Raw genomic sequence first — 26038 nt, 5'->3', positions numbered from 1 at the left:
AGTTGTTGTTGGCGAGTTGTGGCTATATCTCTGATACAGTCTTCACGATCTAAAGCTGACTCTAATTGAGCTCGGAGTCTGGCCTGATCAAGTCTTGTTTGTGCCCTTTCTCTGTCGATGTTTGCATGTTGATGCTCTCTGTTGTATCTTCTCGCCTCTTCCAGTTGTGCATGAAGTTGGGCTTCTGAATGTATCCAACGGTCTTTTTCCTTCTTGAATTGTGCCTTGTCTTCTTCGAATTGCCTTACTTGGCGTTCCTTATTAGATCTGGCTTCTTCATTTAATTGTTGGATTCTTTCTTTAGCTTTGCTCAACGCCTTTTCGGTTTTTGCAAAAATGGAATCATAATCTTGCATTTTTCAAAAAGATTGGCGATGATTTTTTGATCCTTCCAACTCCTCACTGGTGCATTTTTTCATAATCTTGCATTTTTAACTAATTTGGTAATTAACAATCAAGATTAAAACCAAACAGAATATTAAAAATGATTCAGTTTATACAGACAGATTAATCAATGAAGCTTAATCAGATGATTATAGCTGACATTGATCAGCAAATAATGAAAGTAAGCAAATCAAATAACTTCAGGATTATTGCCAGACTCAAGGATTTTATGGAAACTGATTAATTGACACCACTCATTAATCGACTGACTAACTACCATAATTGTCAACAATCAGTCTACAAGTAGATAAACAGGTTGTATCAATCAACATTTTCAGAAACAGGATTTTATAATATAACTAATCGACGAACTTAGTCGAGTCGATTACACATATTGTAAACAATCACAACAAACAGGGACATTGTTATAATTTGACCACATAAAAGGGTATGAGAAAGGATCACAGAATCAAATAAACAAAAAATATGAAAAAATTACACAAACTACTGAAACAGGCAGCAATATACACACAGGATACAAAAAGAAATAAGAAAAATACCTCTGAATCTTCAAATTTATTCGGACACAGACTCAACTTGGATTCGGACATTTTTGAGGCTGAACAGACTTTATTCGAAGTATTCTCAATTGAGAATACCTCTATTAAAGTCTCTTAGACCCCAATCCCTTAATTAATCGAACAGATTCCATAATTTGACATTTTAGGGTTTCGGATTTTTTTTCAAATTCAAGGTTCGACCAATTCTGGGTAGATTCGAAGGGAATAAAAGAAGTCTTAGGGGTGAGGGAGGCCTAGGGGTCATTTGATGTAAATCCGAAACGGACCTGGGTGATTTAATGTTTGACTCGAATCTTCAAATGAAGATTCGATAAGCTCTGAGATGATTCGAGCCAAACAAACAACAGATCTATAACGAGGTAGGTTATGGGGTGCTATGGTGTTAATTAGGGGCTGTTTGGTTTGGATCTGAGTTTGGCTCGAATCTTCAAATGAAGATTCGAGAACCTTTAGGAGGATTCGAACTTAGTGGCTAACAGATTTGGATAGAGGATGGTCAGGGGGTTCAGGGGTGTTAAGGTGGTGACCGGCGGCGTTGTTGCCGCCGGGTTTCAGGCAATGGGGAATTAGGGCGGCTAGGGTTAGGGGTGTGTTTTCGTAGATGATGATGAACATGAAAGGAGGGGGAGGGTGTTTAGTTAGGGGGCCGGGGTATGGATTTGGGGTTTATATAGGGGTGGGGTGGATTGATCTTGACCGTCAGATCAAACATGATCCACGGTCAAGATCAACTCACTTAACCAAACGATGTCGTTTGGTTTAAGTTGGGGGAAAGGGTTGACCCATGGGTGAAATGGATCGAGTCTGGGTGAGTTATTGAGGCCGTTGGATCAAGATAGATGAACGGTTCAGTTCTGATAGCTTAAAACGCCGTCGTTTCATTTAAGCAAGGGCTGAACTGGACCGTTTGATTGAAACGAATCAATGGCCCAGATTTGAAGTTCCCATACGGCGTCGTTTGGATTTGGTTGTATGCATACTGGACTTGGCCGGGTCTTTTGATCATTGGGCCTGATTTTGTTTAAAAATTCTTGGACCCAGATCCGTTTTTGCCCATTTAATCAACTCTTTTCATTTTCTAATTTTGTTCCTTAATTATTAAATTCCCAATTTTAATTATAAAAAAAAACAAAATTACCCTTACAAAAAATATTAATTACCTTTTAACAACTATTAACACATAGACAAAACATTAATCACACAATGACATAATTAAATGACCAAAATAAGGTAAATGCATATTTTTTGTGATTTTCTTTTAATTATCTTTTAAATGCATAATTAAATCCTAGATATGCATGCAACATGTATTTTTTGTTTTATTTATTATTATTTAACTATAACAAAGTAAACATTTACGGACAAAACATAAATAATTAATAAACGCCACACAAATTCTAAAAACTGCATACTAAGAGAATTTTGTTTTATTTTGATTTATTTTAGAGTATTTTTCGTGAGGCAAAAATCACGTGCTCACAAAAGTACCCTTTGCCTTCGATAACTTTTCTTTTGTCCAACGTTCAAGAAGAGTCCTCATATACTCAAATAGATCAAATATTGGAAGCTCTCTTGCATCTTTTGTTACAGCATTCAACGACTCGGCAATGTTTGACGTCATAGTAAAAGTTCTATTCACCGTTGCATGTACTCTTGACCATCTATGATAGCCAATATCATATAGGTAAGACTTTACACGCAGGTCTACCTCTTCAATCTTCAACATCCTTTCATTAAATTCATCCAGAGTGTATGACCGTGCTGTAGCAAAGTACAATTCATGTAATTGTAGATGTCCCTTCTTGAATTTTGACCTTATATTTGTCCATATTTGCCACATGCAAGATTAGTGTGTCATGCTCGGATAGACAACTGATGTTGCCTTCAGTATACTCCCACGCCTATCTGAAACAACACACATTGAAGGTCTTTCACCATATGCCCCCTTGAATTGCTCAAAGAACCATTTCCAAGACGCGTCGTTTTCAGAATCAACCACAGCATATGCCAAGGGCAAAATAGTACCTACATTTTTTAGACATAAAATATGATTAAATAACAACTACAATATATATTGAGAATATAGACAAGTTAACTACATTCTTTTATATAACTACAACATAACTACAACATAACTATAATTTAACTGCATTTTAAAGACTGTCTACAAAATAAGTACAAAATTATTCCATTATTTACCTGCTGCATCCATGGTGCTTGCTGTCAGCATAATCCCCATGTAGGCTGACTTTAAGAATGTCCCATCAACCACTACTACCGGCCTACAATGTTGCCAACCATTTATTGATGTACAAAGAGCAACAAATGCGTATAAGAAGCAATCATCTGCTGCCTTCTTCAATTTAACAACAGAACAAGGATAATTCTTCTCAAGAATATAAAAATATTTGGGTAATTTGTTGTAGGAGTCACACGGATTCCCTCTCAAAAACTGTAAAGCTTTTTCCTTTGCTCTCCATGCTTGCATGTAGCTTAGGTTCAGTCCATGTTCGGATAACATGTCAGTTTGTATGTCCTTTGGTGTGTAAACAGTCTTAGGATCACAATACTTTGGAATGACCATGCTACCAAGTACTGATGCAGTACGTTTGCGCTGTATGAATATTTCGTCCATTAGGCAGCATGTGTGTTGTCGGCTGAAACTTCTTATCTTGAACATTGTCGAATCATTAATTGACGTTTCCTTGAAATGCCATTTACAGCTTTCAGCAACACATATAAGCCAGTAGCTACAAAAGAAATACAATATTTACACAAATTTATGAAAAACTACAATTAACTACAAACTGACTACAATTTAACTACAATTTATAAAACCCACCTATCTTCAATCATACACTGATTTTGCTGATATATTATCCACAAATAACTACATACCTTCTATGACTAGATCTTTTTACTCTGAACTGGAACTTGTGCATCACTGAATAATTCTTCATTGCAGCAGCTACTGTTTGCTTGTCCTGATAAACTTGTCCTTCTTCAATATATGTTTGCGTAGATTCAGTTATTATTTCACTTTGATATTCCTCTATAGCTGGTGAGGATGGAAATTCAAGTAAGTTTAGGGATCCAGACGAACCTGCAAACAATAAATTCATAAATGTAGTTTCTATGTAGATAATTTTGAAAGCAACATTGCTTTATCCTTTTCAGTACTATGTGAGCTTTGTAGTTTAATTGTAGGTAATTGTAGTAATATTGTAGATAACATAGTAACACCATAACTCTCTGCAATGTCGAATCAAACATACTTGCACTGGTGCTTTCATTGTTGATTGCCAATTCCATATTGAAATCTCTTACGCTTATACATAAAGGATACGAACCTAAGTTTTTATTCTCCTTTTTGGTTTCCATGTACACACAAACCCCCATATCATTCATAATCTCCATTGGAGGACAATTCTCGTTCACAATGTATTTGATTTCTATAATTTTATCCGATGTAACAATCGATAATTGTTCTACAATTGTAGAACTGAGAATTCAGTAGCTTGCATTATCATCTACCACAATGGCATCAACTTCAAAATCTCTAAATCTGCCATAGTTATCCCAATTACCCTTCGATTTTAGTATTATTGGGATTTTTGACATGATTTCGTGTAGTTGATAGGAAAAAAGACGAAGAACAGATATAGTTTCGACAATTTGAGTACTGATATCGACGAAGAGCAATTTTATATTCTACAATTTGTATTGCGTTGTAGAATTAGTAAAAGCAATTTGATTACTGAGCTTCAGTAGCTTGCGTTTTTTGAGAATTGTAGTTGAGTGAGAGAAGAGAGATCTCTTTCTGTTGAGGAAGGAGAGAATTACGCAGCAATGAGATCTCCTTCAGTTTCAAAATTCGAATAAAATCGTTGACAGAATCACATCAAATCTGGTTCCTTCATTTTAGAGCTTTTTTTATGGCAAAATCTACCTATTTTTGGATTGGTATATAATTTGTAGTAAAAGTATGGACTACACGGGTAAATAACAAATTATGAACATTTTTGGTAATAATATTTGTATATGGTATAGATAGGTAAAAATCCCTTTTTAATATGACATGGCCTGCCAAATAAATGTTAGTATTATTTTCTTAGTCAAAAGGGATGACTTTGTTATCCTAAAGAAAATAAAAGTAATTTTGATAAGTAATTTTCATATGTTGAGTAATCATCCAAGGAATTAACTATGTACTCCCTCTGTCTCAAATTATTCGCCGTAGTTTCTAAAAATAGTTGTCTCAAATTATTTATCATTTTAGAAGTTTAAGAGTAAATTAATTATATTTTTTTCTATTCTACCCTTAATATTACTTGTTCTTGAAGACAACATATAACTTAATTATGACTAAGTATTAAATGAAGAGAAATTATATCTTAAGATATACATAATGATAAAATGGTTTAAAATATTTTCTATTTAATATACGTGTAAAAGATAAATATAAATTGAGATGAAGGGAGTATCACAAAACTTCTGGAACATCTTGCTCAGAAAGTGCCCTTTCATTTGGGAATTAATACAGAATCCCATAAGGAAATGTATAAATGGGAGAGCAACAAAGAAAGATAATTCAGCAATTTAATTAGTCGTTGCTTATATGACAAAAGTATCACGAAGATTATTTTATACATTACTATATATCTGAATTTCTGGATTGATCATAATTATCTATATATATCTATATCTATATCTATATCTATATTCTATATTATAATATTAAAAGCGCGAAGACTTTTACCGAAATATTGTTCGTCTTTTTTACACATTAAAAATAGAGTTTACATTGTAGAAAATTGTCATTTCATTTTTTTAATATTTGAAACTATTAAGTTAATAAATTTTAAGTATTAAACTTTTCCTTATTTGTATTATGTAAGAACATCTAATATTTAGGAACTTAATATCAAGTAAGACTTACTCATAGAAAAGTATGATTTTCCCTTATTTAGGTACAATTTGAAGATCTTCAAAAGACATGAGTAATAAACTTAAATAATTTAGACGTTTTTAGTAAATTCATTGGAATTCACTAGCTAGATTAAGTTTTTAATAATTACTTGGAATTATTTTAAGTTTATTCTATTTCCGCGATTCCGACAAGTTTTGGTTAGTAGGCCTAATATTTTGGACTACCTTTTTCTCCCCCACATAAAATGAAGGAAAACTTCCGAGCATAAAAAAAAAAAAAGGCAAGGTGATATTGAAAATTAAAAAAGTCTCCGCTCGAACTTTTTCTTTTTCCAAGTCCATTCGCAATATTTGTTTTTTATTTCGTTTAAACCAATTTTTAACCAGTTTTTTCTTCTTATTTTGTAATACAAATTAATTTTGATAATTTTGATGTAATTTCTTAATGATCGTATTGATTAGAAATAGGTGATGATAACTAAAATACCAAAATTGTTGCAAGGATATCAAAATAAAATCTTTATTCCTCTTTATACAATATTACGAATATATTATAACTAATATAAACCCTTGCAATCGATTAAAAATTTAATATTTGAAATGTTAGATAAACAAAGATTTAAAATTTGAAGTTTACTATATGAAATTTCACTTTGAGTTTCCTAGAATGTTTGATCTTGTAATAATCGAAATTTTAGTGTTTTTTATAAAAAAGTTAATTGATTCACCATATTAAAAAGCAGTAAGAAAAGAGCATATTTTTCAGAAAATAATGTATTAAAACACTTTGTTTCCAAGGCAATGCCTAAATTTTAGTAATGCATATCTCCTTAACTAAATGAAAAGACTTTTTTGGGTACAAAGAAGCAAATATTGTTACTAAGAAAGTTTATTAGAAAATTAGACTTTAAGACAATAGGAATTAACTATGAAATCACTTTATAGCAAATAGAATATTTTAATAATTTGTCGCTGATTGTTGCCAAATTCTATGTAACGATGGATTTTTTTCGTTTAGCTATATAATTTGTCTATAACAATTTTTTTAATATTCTGTTTTAGCTAACCTATCTCGAATACGTAGTACATAGAGAATCATTATCATAAAAGGTTATGAAATAATGGAATACATGATAGATCATTGAGCTTTCAAAACTATCTAGCTTGTTTTCCTGCTTAGTTAGGTTATTCGCCTTTTTATTGACCAAATATGACCAATATTCGTCTATTTCAATAGCTTATATTTTTTATATTTTATTTTATAATTTAAATATATTATTTTGATATTTACATAATTTATAAATTTAACTCATTTATATAGATAGGATACAGGCGCATCGCGCGTACCCTAAAACTAGATATTTTAAACGAACACGATAGTTAAATTCTTATAAACTTTCATGTATACATGTAAATATTTCTGACTCTAGAATTATTGTTTGATTTACAACGATTAAGATATCTTCTGAGAATTTCACTTTGCTGAGATGATTGAGGTTTCTGTAATTGGGCAGATGGTTTAGTAATCTTGTGGAATCATGAAGTGGTGACTGTCAACAACTTCACTAGGAATGGTCAGGCAATACATGCACTGATTGAGGTAAAACCCAAAAATCTCTCTCGGTTATTTAGTGCTATTTATGTTAGCAATGACATAACAGTTAGACATATGTTATGGAATAATCTTAGAAATATATATGATCACTACAAAGGACCTTGGTTAATTGAGGGTGACTTTAATGAAGTAGTGAACTCCGGGGATAAATTGGGTGGTAGAATCATTAACCAAAAACGAGCTAAGTCACTAATAGACTGCCTAAATTATTGTAACCTAGTGGACTTAAGTTTTAAAGGTTGTAAATATACATGATCCAACCATCGTAGAAAAAAAAAGGGTCTAATCATGGAAAGATTAGATAGGGTCTACTCTAATGAAGATTGGTTACAAGCCTTTCCTTATGTCACCATAACTCACCTTCCCAAAATTTACTCGGACCATAACCCTATTATCATTAACCTTAACAATAGAATTAACACTAGTTATGATAGGCCCTTTAGATTAGAAACTTTTTGGTGCTCCCATCTGGATTTTCCTAGGATTGTGTCACATAGCTGGGAAAATAAAGATTTAGTAGGAGGTATGGAGTCTTTTCAAAATAATATTCTAGAATGGAAAACAAAATACCTTTGGCAATATTTTTGCTAAAAAAAATTGAAAAGAATTGATGGATACAAAATTCTCCTAACTATACAACTAGTCACTGCCTTAGAGAATTAGAAGTAACCTTCATTGAAGACTACAACACCATTCTAAAAATGAAAGAAGACTACTAGAAATTACGCTCTAGGGTTAATTGATTAAATGACGGGATGCTAATATAAAATTTTTCCATATTAAAGCCACCAATAGAAGACGGAGGAATAACATTGTCTTCTTCAAAGATAGCTCAAAAAATTAGATTGAGGACCAAACCTCCCTAATGAACCATATAACAAATTACTTCTCAAGTATTTTTACAACCTTCCACGAAAAAACTAACTGGTTAACTATTAAAAGGACAAGGCTAGCTTCTCAAAAATTGACCTTTCAAGCCTGGATAGACCCTTAAGAAATCATAAGATAAGGAAAGTTGTTTTCTCCTTTAAACCCTACAAAGCCCCGGCCCGTATGGGTTACATCTGTTCTTTTTCCAAAAAAAATTGATGCATACTAGGAAGTAAGGTCATAAATCTGTGCCAAAAAATCTTTGACACCAAAATAATGCCCCATGACATTAACAAAACATATCTATGCTTAATCCCAAAATTCAACAATGCTAATAACTTGAAAATTTTTAGGCCTATTAGCCCGTGCAACACAATTAACAAGATTGTAACCAAAATTATTGCCAATCGAATCAAGCCTTATCTACAATACCTAATTAATATTCAACAAGCTAGCTTCCTAAAAAATACTCGGGCTAGTAATAATGTCATTATTATTCAAGAGGTTTTAAAAAGGTTTAACTCCGCCAAAGAAAGGGAAAGTTTAATACTAAAGCTTGATCTAGAAAAAACATTCGACGAATTTAATGGTCTTATATCTATAGAACACTAAAAAATATTTAATTTCCCTCCTAACATATCAGCCCTAATTCTTAACTACATTACTACAAGTACCATCTCCATCCTGGCAAATAGTACCAAAATAAAAGAATTTCGTCCCACAAGGGGTATTAGACAAGGTGACCCCAAATCTCCTTACATATTCATATTATGCATGGATATGCTTTCCAAAAATATTGATAACCAAGTAAATACAAGTAATTGGGATCCTATTAAACTAAATCCTAGGTTCCCCCCTTATCACACTTGTTCTTCGCTAATGACCTCACCCTAATGGGCCAAGACAATACAAACACAATTAGAACAATTTGGAGAAGCATGGAGAGTTTTTGTTGCCTCTATGGATTAAATATCAACAAAAAAAAATCAAATTAATTGTGTCAAAGAGCTTCAAAGAACCTACCAAAGTCCTGGCTATAAAGATCTTTGACATTAAAATTAGTGGCATTTTTGGCACAAACTTAGGCTTTCACATTCTTAACAGCAACCCTAAGCACAAGGATTATCAACCTTTAATTGATAAAATGCGTGCAAAATTAAACAATTGGAATGATTGGTGGTTAAGTATGACATGTAGATATACCTTATACCTTAGTAGCCTCTACTCTCAATACCATTCCAAATCACCTGATGCAAATATCTCTCCTACCAATCAAAACCCTAAAAGAAATAGACAAAATACAAAGAGACTTCCTTTGGGGAACTACGAGGGAAAAGAAAAAGTTTCACCTAATTGGGTGGAACATGGTTACTAGTACAATGGCCTAGGTATTAAGAAAGTTAAGTCAAAAAACTTAGCCCTACTAACTAGCCTTGCATGGAGAATTCTAAATAATCCATCCTCTCTTTGGGCTAAAGGTCTTATTAGTATATATATGGGAAAAGTAGAAGAACAAATGGCTTTTCAAACACTTGGAACAATCTCCTTAAAGGATGGACTGTTTGTAATAAGGGCATTAGGTTGTCAATAAACTAACATTCAAATATGAATGTCTGGGACACAAACTGGATACCAAATATTACCAACCTTTGAAGTAATATTATAGGCCCCTTAACTATTAATGAAAATAGTTTAAAAATTAAGGATATTTGTGATAAAGAATCTTGGGACCTAAGGAAAATCTCCTTTGACTCCCCGAAAGTATTTGTAGCAACCTGACCGGTCGTTTTGAACTCTAGCGCGTTGTTTAGCAGTTTGAGGCCATGAGCAGCTTCACTTCAGGTATTATGACTTGTGCGCATGGTCGAAATTGAATTCCAGGAAGTTCGGAGTCGATTTAGAAAGAAAATTCTCATTTCGGAAGCTTTAAGTTGAAAGAATTGACTAAGGTTAGATTTTTGAGTAAACGACCTCGGAATCGGGATTCGAAGGTTCCAGTAGGTTCGTATGATGATTTTGGACTATGCCCAGACTGGGTTTTGGAAGACCCAGGAACATTTCGGCACCTATTGTGGAAGTTATCATTTTTGGAAGAATCTCATAAGTCTGGATTGAAGTGCATTTCAGGGTTATCAATGTCCATTTAAGATTCTGAGTCTGGGAATAGCTCCGTATGGTAATTCTGGTATTGGGAGCGCGATCGAAAGTGAATTCGGAGGTCCGTAGGTCATTTTGAAGTCATTTGACTAAAGATAGAAATTTGAAGGTTTTTGAGAAGTTTGACTGAGAGTTTGACTTTTTGATATCAGGGTCGGATTCTAATTCTAGAAGTTGGAATAGGTCCTTAATGTCAAATATGAATTGTGTGCAAAATTTGAGGTCAATCGGACGTGATTTGATAGATTTCGTCATCGAATGTAGAAGTTTGAAATTCTAAAGTTCCTTAAGCTTGGATTGGGGGTCGATTCATGATTTTAGCATTATTCGATATGATTTGAGGCCTCGAGAAAGTCCGTAATGTGGTTTGGGACTGGTTGGTATGATTGGTTGGGGTCCCGGGGGCCTCGGGTGAATTCTGGGTGGTTAACAGATTGAATTGGGGTTGGAAAGAATAGCTCAAGCAGCTGATATCTTGTATAACCGCACCTGTAAAGTTTTGGACACAGGTGAGGAGAACTCTTTAAAAATCAAGTTTTGGTTCATTTCCACCCATTTTTACTTCGGGTTGGACGATTTTAGAGCTTTCGGAAGAGAGATTTTCTTCATCTATGTCAAGGTAAGTTGTTCCCGCTCATTAGACGTTAAATACATTGTTTTGTTATGGATTTGAGCATGAAAATTCGTCGAAACTTGGGGTTTGAGGGAAAACCTAAAAAATTGATATTCTTGGATTTGACCACGATTTTGGGTATAAAATTAGGAGAAAATCATATATTTGAGTTTGTGAGTTCATGGGTAAACTTTATCTTCAAAAAATTTTGGAATCCGACCACGTGGGCCCGAGGGCAATTTTGTCAACTTTTCGATCCGGGTTTGCGCATGCTTGTATTGCTTGCCTTGAGAGTTATTGATATTGATATTTTCTCTCCCCGACTTGAGATAATTGTTAATTAATGGATTATGAATCCGGAGACTTTTAATAAAAAGGAACTCTTACCTGTTTCGTGACTTATTTGAATTTACTGTTGTTCTTAATAAATTCGTGATTCATCGCATTAATAATATTACTATTGGACTACTAGCAAGTGTCGAAGTCGACCTCTCGTCTCTACTTCTTCGAGATTAGACGGGATACTCATTGGGTACATATTGTTTTCGTGTTCATACTACACTTGCTATGCATTTTTGTTGCACAGGTTCATATGTGGCTTAGTGGCATAGCGGCGTGGTTGATATGGAGACTTAGGTGAGCTGCAATTATCGAGACGACCTGCAGCCAGCAAAGTCTCCTTCAGAGTATTGTACTGTATTTTCATTTCTGTCCACTTGTATTCCAGACAGTTACTATATTTTACGTCATTCCCTAGTAAATGCTCATGTACTTGTGACACCGGGTTCTGGGATGATTATGGGGTATCTTGTATTAACTACTTAACATTCATATTCGATTTGAAATGATTATCTTGTACTGGTAAAATTGAAGGAAAATCATAGTTTTTAAAATTATTAAAACGAGAATTTAATTAAGTATTTTGGTTGGCTTGCCTGACAGCGGTGTCCGGCGCCATCACGACCCTTAGTGGATTTTGGGTCGTGACAACATGGTATCAAAGAACTAGGTTTCCTTAGGTCTCACGAGTCATGAGCGAGTCTAGTAGAGTCTTGTGGATTGGTATGGAGACGTCTGTACTTATCTTTGAGAGGATACAAGGCTGTTAGGAGTACTTCCCTTCTTGATTCCTCATCGTGCAGTTTGATTCCTTGAAGCTTATGCCCTTGTTTCCTTCCTACTCAATCTTACGCGACACGAACCGCATGTTATAAATCAAGAATTAAAGAATTGTAATGGTGCTACAGATGTGGTGCGGCATGTTCCTCCCGGTATAGTTGGTTGGGCTATTGTCATCGCCTTGCAGAAGGATTTTTCTATCGTTTCGACTCAGTAGTTGTGCTTCTAAGAGCTTGGAGGCTATGCACAGGTTTCTATGGTGCGCGCGAGTGGTTATCGCACAGTATTGACTTGATGGTTGGATACTTGCCTATGTGTTGGGGTGGTGAATGAATTGACAGGAAGTATACTCAGTGCAAGATTCAGAGATCTGATATTTCATTTCCAGCAGAGGAAAAGCGATTGGCCTACGGATGTCCAGATTTGGGGTGATGGAGTAACGAGACTTGGTATTTTTGAGCGTGGTAGAATTTTCATCTGCGATGTAGTATCGTCGTCCTCGATTGTATATGTTAAGTTCACAGGTGTTATGGTCTTCTACAATTTTCCTTTGGGGTAAGATATTGTGAAATAATATTGGATAAATGACTGTAAGATATTGCGGGGTGCGGTTGTTCAGGATTGAATTGGTGTTCCTAATGTTAGCGGCTCGATAAAGAAAGATGATCTTCGGAAAGGTTTAATGTTAGTAGCAATTTGTGGGTTCAAGTGCTACGAAGATGGATTTTATTTGAGGCAACAACTGAGCAGTAAGGTATAAGGAAGGACATGTGGGGAGTGTCTGGCGGTGGTTAAAATTTCTAGAAGGCCAAGTATAAGAAGCAAAGGTCGAGTAGTCGATTAAAGGGGTGAGTTCCGCCAAAGTGGGAGAGTGGCGGAGTTGCATATGGGCTTGATGGTAGGATGACCACCCACCTTAAGGATAGTGTGGAATGATTTGGGAATTTTAGTGATTGGTGATTGGGGTCTACGGATTTAATTTGAAGTATGGGCTATTATGCGGCAGGAGATTTGATATAACGGGAAGGAGCTGCTTGAAATGAAGAAGGATACAACATAACTTTGAATTGGAAGGATGTTGCCGCTTATTTAATTGATGTCCACGAGGGGTGAATGGACTTGTGCAGCTAGAGAGTGAGCTTGGACTCAGGATGGGTTATTGATATTGTAGTGATTGTACCTCGTGCAGCAATGTTGGAAGATGTCGGGAAGTGATTTCCACAGGTGGGTTATTCCCTATGAGCAGGTTAGCGGTTGTGTGGTTGGCGAGGCTTTTGCAAAAAATTCTATTGGTTATACAGCAAAGAGATCGGTCGTGTGAATATGTTTGATGATTCAGAGTATAAAAAGGGGTTTTACAGAATGATTCCGAGAATTTTGGCGGTTGATTGCGCAAGGTTATGTCAATAAGAGATAAAGAATCCTGGTGAATTCTAGAGTTGTGTAATATTGGCTTCGAGCTAAGTGGGAGAGTCCCACCGCCTATGATTGGGTTGCATGGTTAACTACTTGTGACGTTTCTGGTTGTTAGCATATAAATGGGTTATTTCAGCTATGGGAAAAGAACATAAGTGGTAATTTGAGCAAAGGAATTGTTAAAGGTGTGCTATGGTTGGCCTTATTGGCTCACGTTCAGACTTGGGGAAGGATTCAGGATTTATGCCTTGTATAGATGCAGGTTTCAAGGGGAGTGATTCTGCCGGGTGCTTCGCCGAGAGGGTATTCATGTGCTAGAAGGTTCATGGAATCGATTATATTCGGGGAGAGCAGGTGGCTCTCAACAATGGTCCTAGTGGATTCAAAGGGGCAAAGTGTAGTGCCTAATAATTTCGAGCCTATAGGTTCGGTTAAGAATCAAGCTTTGTAGCAGCTTATGAGAAGAGGCCCAGAATGTTCTATGATGTTTTGATTTGCAGTGTAGCATTTGGGAGGTATGAAATGGTTTGTGGGATTTGAGACAGCATGGTCTCGTGATTCAAGATCACTTGGTGAGTGCGGATAGAGTGTGTATGTGTTGAATGGAGTTATTATTATTTATAAGGCAATCAAGGATAAATTGGAAAGAAGATATATTGGTTAGCCATAGTTGGATTGGCATATTGGTGGTAGTGATCAGTTCCTGCAGTGGGACCAAGTTATGCAAGTGATTTGTGACAGTACGTGTAAGGCCAGTCGGCCGCCGTAATTGATATTATTCAGAAGTATTCTACTGTTATGGCCTGTATGTGTAGGTAGATCCCGGAAGGGCTATGGTGGCTTAGCCCACTACTTAGATATTTGCATATTCTACGATTATGAGAATTCATCTGTGTGTTGATATGGTTCTCCTGAAGTGAGTTAAGTGAAAAGTTTTTATATGATGAAGTGTTGATCTGTTAGTGGTTCCGGAGTGATGATGAAAATCGTGTCCTATCATATATTGGCATGATGGGTGCAGTGAGTGGTATGGAATTTGAAGTGAGGATCAAGGTTGCAGTTTAGTATTGGCAAGAATGTCACGAGCTCGGATGAGCAGGAAAGGAGTTTTGATGTTTAAAGTAAGTTAGTATTGTCTTCAGCGTCACCTGAGATCGGTGTTTTTGTGAAAAAGGATTTGCATCCTGGTTAAGGATTCTTGATATGCTTTACAACATTAGTATGACCGGTGGTATAGATGTGCAAACTCGTTATCTAGTGTGGAAGGTCGTGGGAGCGTATCTCACGGGAAGATTGTATAAGTGTGACATGTAGTCACTTGATTTATTCAAGATTTAAAGCAAGTATGAAGATCGTGGTAATATTACTAATTTGAGAATTGATGCCTGGAGGGCACTCGGTTATTGGATTGTGGACTGTGGAGGACTACTCCGGTTATGATGGTTGTTCTTGTGTGTTATGAAAAAAAGGGGGTGATTATGGACCTTTGAAAGGTTATTAGCCTAGTTCAGTGCGATCAGAATCAGCTTGAGGTCCGTGGATGGATTTAAATGTGAATATGGGCTCTATATTAGGCCAGATGTGTTCATTTCAGCAATGTGCTGCTTTTTGAAGAGTAGTCAGGGTATTATCTCATCGTCAACTATTTCATGTAATGATATATTGCGTCGTGTGAGTTGTGAGACGGCTTGGTGAATTTCTTATGTGTTAAGGTCCCGCGTAGAGATGATGTTATATAAGCAGAATGGCTCTTGAGATTCAGATCGTATATCGCACCTCAGTTGTGCTTGAGTTTGTAGCGTATAGCGCTATATGTTTCCCCAGGGATGGTATTATGCACTTAGCGTGCTTATGACTGATTTTGGTATTTTGTTGTGATGAGCAATTTAGCTCTATGTATATCTCTTTATGTGAATTCTATGTGTGGATTGGGTGGCATGCCGCCATGGGTATGTTATTTGGATCAGGTTGCACGGCGCAACAGTGTGATGTTGAGTACAGTTTTCTATATGCTATTTTTGTATGCATTGTTTCCTATTTTCTAAGGAAAGTCCATATTAGTGCGTGAGTTGAGTAGTTCCTTCCAGAGTTCGTTTTCCTTTTGGCACGTTCAAGTTCATAGCCTATTGGCACATTGTGGCATCATATGAGACTTTTGATCATGTCCGGGGTGGCTTATTGCCTGAGCGGTTCGTACTGGGTGAGACGAGATCATTGGATTTAGGATCAGTGCAATCTGATTATATGAAGTATATTAAGGAGCTAAGACCATTATTTGGTTCAGAATGAGGTGATGGTTCTTGTCAGGAGTATAGACACAATGATTGTTGATTCGGCAGTTGGGTAAGAATTTCTACACACCTCTTCCGTCTTGGCGGTATTGTAAGAGTTAGAGCAAGACCTATGTAGATCATGAGGTGCAATGGGAGCATCAAATTCGTGGAATTTCGACTAATTGGATCAGAGAATGTTATTGTGGTTCTGTAAGTAAAGTGGTGCAAGGTGTGAATTCAGGTAAGGTATGCAGTCATGTTTTGGTGCTGGGGGTAGTTATTGATACGGTGATCGCATGTTGGAAACAGGCCTAGCAGAGAATTTCGGATGTTAGAATTGGGCTCTAAGGCTTATTTGCCTAAGTGAAAAAGGGTATCTTCAGATTGATCGAGCTAGGGTGCCCAACTAGTTGTGGCAGCCCGAGTAGGTGCTCGAGGTGTTAAACAGTGATTTCGGGCAACCCCAGCGTAGTTCTTAGTACGTTCGAGGACGAACGTATGTTTAAGTGAGAGAAAATGTAACGACCCGACCAGTCGTTTTGAGCTCTAACGCGTCGTTCAGCAGTTTGAGGCCATGAGCAGCTTCACTTCAGGTATTATGACTTGTGCAAAATGGTCGAAATCGAATTCTGGGAAGTTTGGAGTCGATTTGGAAAAAGAATCCTCATTTCGGAAGCTTTAAGTTGAAAGAATTGACTAAGGTTGGATTTTTGAGTAAACGACCTCGAAATCGGGATTCGAAGGTTCCAGCAGGTTCGTATGATGATTTCAGACTTGGACGTATGTCCGGACTGGGTTTTGGAAGACCCAGGAACGTTTCGGCGTCTATTGTGGAAGTTAGTATTTTTGGAAGAATCTCATAAGTATGGATTGAAGTGCATTTCAGGGTTATCAATGTCCGTTTGAGATTCTGAGTGTCGGATTAGATCCGTATAGTGATTCTGGTATTGGGAGCGTGATCGAAAGTGAATTCAGAGGTCCGTAGGTCATTTTGAACTTATTTGGCTAAAGATAGAAATTTGAAGGTTTTTGAGAAGTTTGACCTAGAGTTTGACTTTTAGATATCGGGGTCGAATTCCAATTCCGGAAGTTGGAGTAAGTCCATAATGTCAAATATGACTTGTGTGCAAAATTTGAGGTCAATCGGACGTGATTTGATAAGTTTCGTCATCGAATGTAGAAGTTTAAATTCTAAAGTTCCTTAAGCTTGGATTAGGGGTCGATTCATGATTTTAGCGTTATTTGATATGATTTGAGGCCTCGATCAAGTCCGTAATATGTTTTGGGACTGGTTGGTATGATTGGTTGGGATCCCGGCGGCCCCGGGTGAATTTCGGGTGGTTAACGGATTGAATCGGGTTTGGAAGGAATAGCTGAAGCAGTTGATATTTGGTATAACCGCACCTGCGAAGTTTTGGCCGCAGGTACGGAGCCGCAGAAACAGCCAAATGGGTGCAGATGCGGTGGTGAAGGGTGAAGGCTGGGACCGCAGATGCGGTCAGGTCACCGCAGATGCGGGACCGCACCTGTAGAAGAAGGACCGCAGAAGCGGAAATGGGCTGGGAGCCCCGGACCGCAGAAGCGGCAATTGGTCCGCACCTGCGGGACCACATAAGCGGTCAAGAGACTGCAGGTGCGAAAGGACTGGAGGCAGTGAGCTCTCTTTAAAAATCGAATTTTGGTTCATTTCCACACATTTTCACTTCGGGTTTGACGATTTTGGAGCTTTCGGAAGAGAGATTTTCTTCATCTATGTCAAGGTAAGTTGTTCCCGTTCATTAGACATTGAATACATGGTTTTGTTACGGATTTGAGCATGAAAATTTGTCGAAACTTGGGGTTTGAGGGAAAACCTGAAAAATTGATATTCTTGGATTTGACCACGATTTTGGGTATAAAATTAGGAGAAAATCATATATTTGAGTTTGTGAGTTCATGGGTAAACTTTATCTTCGAAAAATTTCGGAATCCGACCACGTGGGCCTGAGGGCAATTTTGTCAACTTTTCGATCGGGGTTAGGAATTATTATAAATTGGATTGTAATGAGTAATTGAACATATATTAATGGATTTGCATAATTATTGGCTAGTTTTATAGCATTATGCATCGATTCGAGTCTTCGGAAGAGCGTGGAATGTCGGTTATGGATATTCGGAGCGAGGTGAGTCTCTTTTCTAACCTTGTAAGAGGAAATTGTCCCCATAGGTGAAATAATTGGTTAAGTGCTCCTACTTGTAGGGGCTACGTATGCACGAGGTGACAAGAGTCCGTGCGTAGCTACTATTATGTGTATGTCCGGGTAGTCTAGTATCCAAAAGCATGTTATACTTGGGATATTTGTAACCTTGTTGACAGATGAATTGCTTAAATCCTATCGAATTGGTAAATGAATTTCTAAAAGGATTAAACTTCATTTTTTTTATAAAATTGTTAAAAGAGAATTGGCTTTCTTTGGATAATTGTTCCCTGTTGACTTCTTGATTGATTATCTGTATGTGTTTAATTTCGGAATGAGCCGAACGCCTCGGTAGATTAAATAGATGCATCTATGGTTCGCGTCATTCGATCCTCTGGCAGTGTACAGTTTAAATATTATTGGATCGGGCCGTACGACCTCAGCATAGTTTGTACATGCTTGTATTTCTTGCCTTGAGAATTATTGATATTGATATTTGCTCTCCCCGACTTGAGATAATTGTTAATTAATGGATTATGAATCCGGAGACTTTTAATAAAAAGGAACTCTTACCTGTTTCGTGACTTATTTGAATTTACTGTTGTTCTTAATAAATCCGTGATTCATCGCATTAATAATATTACTATTGGACTACTAGCAAGTGTCGAAGTCGACCTCTCGTCTCTACTTCTTCGAGATTAGACGGGATACTCATTGGGTACACGTAATTTTTGATAATAGGTGAATTTAACTATATCCAGGCCCTAAATAACCGCCTTCTTGCATAGTTTTAATAATAAAAGTGATAACAAAATGCTCTATTAGTGCTTTTCATGATTTGCAGGTTATATATGACTAGGGAAGGCTAGGGAGCACTTTTGGAGTCAAAAAAAAAATGAAGAAAGAGAGGCCAACCGTGAAATATCCCAAGTGAACCAGGCAAAAACAGGCTGAAGAATCAGAAAAATGACTCTGCCGCGGTTCCACTGCAACCGCGGCAGAACCGCGGTGACGGATGCTCGTGGACAGAAGGAGAATCAGAGGAGCTGTTTGGTCGCGGTGCCACTGCGACCGCGGCAGGAGGCGGAAATTTTAGGGACTAAAGTGCAAAACACGGGATTTTTAGCTCAAAACCCTATTTTAAACACTAGACTTCGCCCAAGAGAGGCATGTATTGATTTTTAGAGTTTCTTAGGAAGAAAAACCATTGTGAGAGATCACCCAAAAACATCTTTCTTCTTTTCTTTGATTTCTATTGCTAGTTTATGATGAATCTTATCTTAGTTTGTTTATCCATAGTTATGAGTAGCTAAATCTTTTGTCTAAGGTTTTGATGGAACCTATTGGGGGATGAACTTCTTGTTTATGTGAATACAAATTGCTAGTTTCAATCTTTATTTATTCAACTATGTTCTTGTTGTAGTTAATTGACAGGATCCTCAATTAGCTGTGCCTATTTAGTGTGCATAACTCGGGAGAGAGTGCATATTTAGGTTATTGTTGAATAACACCACTCCTAAAGTATAAGAGGAATCTATAACTGCGGGTTTAAAGGCGGGATTAGGGATAACGAAGCCTTGGGTGCAATCTTAAGTGAACTGTGTTAATTAAAGCTAGCTAGTGTATCTCGGGAGAGTGCAATAGTATATTACTGTGATTACTCGGGAGAGATTTATGGTAAGACGAGCGTTCATGATTGATAGAGAAGTGTTGGTACATTTGTATGAAGCATAAACAGAAGGGATTCCATCAATAGGGGAAATCTTTACCTTAGCTTTATCTCATCATTGTTTACAACCTTAGCGTTTTAGTTTACAGCCTGTTTAATTTACTTGCAATCTTAGTTACTAAAGAAACCATCAACTTGTGATTCAAACATTTGGGAAGCTAGTTCTGAAGAGTTTAGTGAGTCTAAAGATTGTGATTGATAGGTTAACTCTCTGTGGGATTCGACTCCGGACTTGTAAACCGGATTATATTTGCAACGACCGCATTGTCCTTTTTATAAGTCATAGTTGGGCGTGACCAAATTTTGGCGTCGTTGCTGGGGAGTTAACGGAATTATCAATTACCATTGATAGAAATACAAAAATTCTTAGTGTAGGCAGTTTCTCTACACCCAATTTTTGATTGAAACTTTTGACGGTTGTTGACTTGGTTGCACAGGTGTATGCCTAGAAACTCTACCAGGATTGGAGAACTACTTGAAGGACTCTCAGACCCTGAGAAAATATTCAGGGCATTGAACCGTGCCAACAGAAGACTTCAACCAACTCAACAAATAGACAAATTCGAAACTGACATGGGAGACGCAATCGACCCCAACAGAAATGGCAGGCATGAGAAAGTCAACTTGAATGTCAGAGAAGAGGCACCCCTGGTGCCCGAAGGTGCACTGTATGACTGGGCATAACCCACATCTGACAATTTGGCTACTGCCATAGTTGTGCCCGCAATACAAGCTGAGTCGTTCCAGATCACAAATAACATGTTGCACTTGTTGCAAAACAAGGGACTCTTCTCTGGGACACAACTTGAAGATCCTCAGCAACACCTGAAGAACTTCCTATCAATCTGCAAGACCCAGAGGCAGCCCAATGTCACTCCAGAGGCTATCAGGCTATTATTGTTCCCATTCTCGGTGACAGGAGCTGCACAGGTTTGGCTAAACTCACTCCTCATAAATTCTATAGCAACGTGGGATGAGTTAGTCAAGCAGTTTCATAACAAGTTTCATCCACCCAACAAAACTGCCCAACAAATTGATGAGATCGTGAGCTTCAAGCAGAAACCGATGGAGACACTGCATGAAACATGGGGCAGGTTCAAAGGAATGTTGGTTATGTGTCCACATCATAGCATTCCAGAACAGATGTTAGGACAACGATTTTATATGGGACTGTCAGATGGGTTGAAGAATATTATGGATGCCTCAGCTGGTGGGGCATTCCTGAGCAAGACATGGAGTGAAGGTCAGAGTTTACTAGATAAAATGTCACAGAATTCGGGATGGACATTCATGAATGCACCCATCACTCCAGTGGTGTACTCCGTGCCTCTTGATCCTTCAAATACTATGGCTGAAAATATGGCGACTCTCCTGACACAAATGAGCATCCTCACCAAAAAGGTGGAGGAATCAGGGCAGAAGCAGCAGGTACACATAGTAAATACTACCAATGGGGGGCCTGTGCACATCTTGCATTAGTCAGCCAATTGGTAATCCTTGGAATACAAAGCTTGATCATCATCATCAGCACCCTGAAGATATGAACTATGTTGCTAACTATGGGGGTCAGAGACAGGGAAATCAGAACTGGGGTCAGCAGACTCAGCAGCAGTATAGACCACCTCAGCCACAATATAACGCCGGAAACATGGGAGGTATGAGACCCCCCAACAATATGGCACCGTATCCTAGACCACATGGGTACAACAATTAGCAGCAGGGGTACCACCCTCCTCAGCAGCTGCATGGTGGAAGACAGGACGATGGGTTTGCTAGACTGGAAGCAATGATGCAGCAGGTTATTGGGTCCACTGCGAAGATAAACGAGAGAGTAGATGCACATGACGCAGCTATCAAAAATATTGAAGTGCAAGTGGGCCAAATTTCAATGTCTCTGAACAATCGTCCTCAAGGGACGCTACCTGCAGATACCCAAATCAATCCTAAAGATCAGGGCCCGAAGCAGCTGATAGCGGTGAGTCTCCATAACGGCAGGGATCTCGACGAAGAGCAAGAGAGAGCTCGTGACAATATACAGGCTGAGACAGTCATTCAGTTACCATTGAGCTTGATGAATACACAAGGTTGACAGATGTGACAGTCCATCCTGCTCATGAAGAAAAGAATACTCTGCAGGAGACCGAGAAAGTTGCTGAAACAGTTGAAGAGCCGGTAGTGGAGATAGTAGCCGAGAAAGAAAAGTCCCAAGTGATTGGGAAGAAAAGCCCTCCTCCACCATTTCCATAGAGGTTAGCCAAGCATCAAAAGGATGAGCAGTACAAAAAGTTCTTTGAGATGCTCAAGCAAATTCAAGTAAATATTCCATTAATTGAAGCCTTAAAGGAGATGCCTGGATACGCAAAAATGATGAAAGACTTAATGTCCCGGAAATTTGATTCCAAGACTTGGCTACGGTGACACTTACTCAGACGTGCAGTGCAGTGGTAACTAGACTTGTTGCTGAAAAGCTCTCTGATCCAGGGAGTTTTACTATTCCATGTACAATTGGAAACTTTGCTTTTGCGAAAGCACTCTGTGATTTAGGGGCCAGCATTAATCTTATGCCCCTGGTCATTTACAAGAGGTTGGGCATTAGGAGAGCTAGACCCACCTCTATGTTGCTGCAGCTGGCTGACCGGACTGTGAAGCGTCCGTTTAGGATCCTGGATGATGGACTTATTCAGGTGGGGAAATTCGTGTTCCCTACAGATTTTGTAATATTGGATTGCAAGGTGGATGAAGAAATTCCTATCATCTTAGGAAGACCTTTCTTGGCCACAGGGAGAGCTCTTATTGATTGTGAGACCGGGGAGCTTAAGATGAGGCTCAATGACGAAGAGATCATATTAAATGTGCAGAAATCTATGAGGCGCCCAAGTGAGTTTGCAAATTGCTCTCTTATTGATGCCGTGGATGTAATCGTACAGTCTGATGATGATGTGTTGACGATTAAGGATACCCTCGCTGCATGTTTGACGAATTTGGAGGAAGTGAACGGTGAGGACTTGGCAGAATGGGTGTTGGCATTGGAAGGTAGAGGGTTCTGGGATAGAGAACTAGAGTTCGAGCCCCTACACTTAGGAAAGAGAGAAACTCCTCCAGCTAAGCCATCCATTGAAGAACCACCGAAGCTGGAACTAAAGCCACTGCCAACCCACCTCAGGTATGAATTTCTGGGACCCGACTCCACTCTACCTGTTATTATCTCATCTGGTTTGTTAGATGTGCAGGTCCAACAGCTTCTACAGGTATTGAAGGAGTGCAAAACTGTCATTGGGTGGACCATGGCAGACATCAAGGGGATCAGCCCCGCTTACTGCATGCATAAGATTCTGCTGGAAGAGGGGCACAAACCTTCCAGGGAACATCAGAGGAGGCTGAACCCAAATATGAAGGAAGTGGTGAAGAAGGAGGTGATAAAGTGGTTAGATGCGGGAATCATTTTCCCAATCTCTGACAGCAGCTGGGTTAGCCCAGTTTAATATGTGCCTAAGAAGGGTGGCATGACGGTTGTGAAGAATGACAACAATGAACTAATCTCAACGAGAACCATCACAGGCTGGAGAATTTGCATGGATTATCGAAAGTTGAATCTAGCCACCCGGAAAGACCACTTCCCACTTCCCTTCATCGATCAGATGCTGGATAGATTGGCAGGGAGGTCACACTTTTGTTTTCTGGATGGGTACTCAGGGTACAATCAGATTTCCATTGCACCTGAGGACCGAGAGAAGACCTCTTTCACATGCCCTTATGGCATTTATGCCTTTAGGAGGATGCCCTTTGGCCTATGCAATGCACCCACCACATTCCAACGGTGCATGATGGTCATATTCACTGACATGGTTGAGGATATAATGGAGGTGTTCATGGATGACTTCTCAGTGGTGGGGAGTTCATTTGATGAGTGCTTGGTGAATTTGACGTGTGTGCTGAAACGGTGCATCGAGACTAATCTGGTGCTGAACTAGGAGAAGTGCCATTTCATGGTACAAGAAGGCATAGTCTTGGGGCACCGAGTGTCAAGCAAGGGAATAGAAGTAGATCGAGCAAAGGTTGATGTAATAGCAAAGCTGCCTCCACCAACTTCGGTCAAAGCAATCAGAAGTTTTCTTGGACATGCCGGTTTCTACCGGCGGTTCATAAAAAACTTCTCCAAAATCACCAAACCCCTCTGTAAGTTATTAGAGAAAGATCACCCGTTTGTATTTTCTGATGATTGCAGGGTAGCGTTTGAGGAGTTGAAGCAGAGGCTGGTCATAGCACCCATCATTGTTGCCCCCAACTGGGAGCAACCATTCGAACTAATGTGTGATGCTAATGACCACGCAATGGGGGCAGTGCTGGGCCAGCGGAAGGACAAATTGATGCACCCTATCTACTATGCCAGCAGAACGCTGAGTGGAGCCCAGTTGAACTATACGGTGACTGAAAAGGAGATGCTAGTTGTGGTGTTCGCAGTCGATAAGTTCTGATCCTACCTGATAGGATCAAAGATAATCGTCTACACTGACCATGCCGTTCTTAGATACTTAATAGAAAAGAAAGACTCTAAGCCACGCCTGATTCATTGGGTGTTGCTGCTGCAAGAGTTCGATCTTGAAATACGTGACCGCAAGGGCACTGAGAATCAAGTCGCTGATCACCTATCACAACTTGAGGGAGCTGAAAATGCGATTGAAGTTGAGGAAATTGTGGAAACTTTTCCGGACGAGCAACTGCTCGCCACCACTCATCAAGAAATGCCATGATATGCAGACTTGGCCAATTACCTGGCCAGTGGTATAGTTCCTCACGACCTTTCATCGGTCCAGAGGAAATGATTTTTTTGTGAAAGCCGCTTGTACTATTGGGATAAGCCCTATCTCTTTCGAATATGCCTGGATAACATGATCCGTAGATGCGTCTCCGAGATAGAACAATCTTCTATTTTGCAGGCTTGTCATCCATCGGCTTATGGTGGACACTTTGGAGGGATCAGGACAGCAACAAAGGTGCTAGAGGCCGGATTTTTCTGGCCGACTGTGTTTAAAGATGACCACTTATGGGTGAAGGGTTGAAATGAATGTCAATGCACTGGGAACATTTCTTAGCGCCACGAGATGCCCATGAACCCAATTCAGGAGATAGAAGTGTTCGACGTCTGGGGGATTGATTTCATGGGTCCTTTCGTCGGCTCTTATGGTAATAAATACATCCTTGTTGCCGTAGACTATGTGTCCAAGTGGGTGGAAGCTGTAGCATTGCCCACCAATGATGCGAAAGTGGTGGTGGGGTTTCTAAAGAAGAACATATTCACCCGCTTCGGGACACCACGAGCGATTATCAGCGACGGAGGCACTCACTTCTACAATAGAGCCTTCGAGAAGTTGCTTATAAAATACGATGTGCGCCACAAGGTGGCTACTCCATACCACCCGCAAACTAGTGGACAAGTTGAGGTAGAGTGTGTTAACGAAAACTGTGAACGCCACAAGAACTGATTGGGCAAGGAAGCTAGATGATGCACTCTGGGCCTACAGAACAGCTTTCAAGACACCAATTGGTATGTCACCATACAAGTTAGTGTTTGGGAAGGCCTGTCACTTACCTGTAGAACTCGAGCATAAAGCGTGGTGGGCAATCAAACAACTAAACTTAGACATGGAAGCTGCGGGCACGTCAAGAGTCACAAAATTGCATGAGCTCGAGGAGTTCCGGTATCTTGCTTTTGAGAGCACAAGGTTGTACAAAGAGAGAATGAAGAGGCTACACGATCAGAACATTGTTGAGCGAAATTTCAATCCTGGGGACATGGTACTGCTATACAACTCAAAACTGAGGTTGTTCCCGGGTAAGCTGAAGTCACGATGGTCTGGACCATTTCGAGTAGTTGAAGTTTTCCAGTTAGGAGCAGTTGACGTCGCCACTGAGAATGACTCTCGTACATTTAGAGTCAATGGTCAGAGATTGAAGTTGTATGTGGGTATGAGCGAGCCCAAGGAAGGGTCTCAACTGTAGTTGACTGAACCGGGGAGGTCGAGCAAGCTTTAACTGCACTCATCTGGGTCGTGCCGCGATGTTAAATCAGGCGCTGCATGGGAGGCAACCCATGAAATTGTTGTAAGTGTAACTCTCCCTAAAATAAAAATAAATAAATAAAAAAAACATCAAAATCAGAGACGCGGTCAGACCA

General features: G+C 38.8%; 2 protein-coding genes across 2 annotated transcripts; one reads left to right on the top strand and one right to left on the bottom strand.

The window, feature by feature from the left end:
* Positions 1–2433: 2433 nt before the first annotated feature.
* LOC104227684 (uncharacterized) lies at positions 2434–4382 on the bottom strand. The gene is made up of 5 exons (XM_070159529.1): positions 4241–4382; positions 3864–4068; positions 3165–3715; positions 2859–2990; positions 2434–2726 (listed from the first exon to the last, which is right to left on the bottom strand). The coding sequence occupies exons 1-5, from the start codon at positions 4380–4382 to the stop codon at positions 2434–2436; spliced, it is 1323 nt and encodes a 440-aa protein (XP_070015630.1).
* An 18984-nt stretch (positions 4383–23366) lies between these two features.
* LOC138879885 (uncharacterized) lies at positions 23367–25346 on the top strand. The gene is made up of 4 exons (XM_070159528.1): positions 23367–23680; positions 24089–24314; positions 24801–24857; positions 24957–25346. The coding sequence occupies exons 1-4, from the start codon at positions 23367–23369 to the stop codon at positions 25344–25346; spliced, it is 987 nt and encodes a 328-aa protein (XP_070015629.1).
* Positions 25347–26038: the final 692 nt, after the last annotated feature.

Source organism: Nicotiana sylvestris, chromosome 10 (genome assembly GCF_000393655.2).
Source record: "Nicotiana sylvestris chromosome 10, ASM39365v2, whole genome shotgun sequence".
NCBI lineage: Eukaryota > Viridiplantae > Streptophyta > Magnoliopsida > Solanales > Solanaceae > Nicotiana > Nicotiana sylvestris.
The sequence above is the reverse complement of the archived record's forward strand: the minus strand, read 5'-3'. Positions and strand labels throughout refer to the sequence as shown.

Bases quoted from the DNA above. Each gene is read 5' to 3' on its own strand.
- LOC104227684 (XM_070159529.1), bottom strand. From the start codon at position 4,382: ATGGAGATTATGAATGATATGGGGGTTTGTGTGTACATGGAAACCAAA. The intron at 3,716-3,863 runs GTATGTAGTTAT...TTTCTTTTGTAG, and splicing joins AAAAGATCTAGTCATAGAAG to CTACTGGCTTATATGTGTTG. The intron at 2,727-2,858 runs GTATACTGAAGG...ACTTTGCTACAG, and splicing joins TGTTTCAGATAGGCGTGGGA to CACGGTCATACACTCTGGAT.
- LOC138879885 (XM_070159528.1), top strand. From the start codon at position 23,367: ATGACGGTTGTGAAGAATGACAACAATGAACTAATCTCAACGAGAACC. The intron at 23,681-24,088 runs GTGCATGATGGT...TGATGATTGCAG, and splicing joins GCACCCACCACATTCCAACG to GGTAGCGTTTGAGGAGTTGA. The intron at 24,858-24,956 runs GTGCTAGAGGCC...AACATTTCTTAG, and splicing joins GGATCAGGACAGCAACAAAG to CGCCACGAGATGCCCATGAA.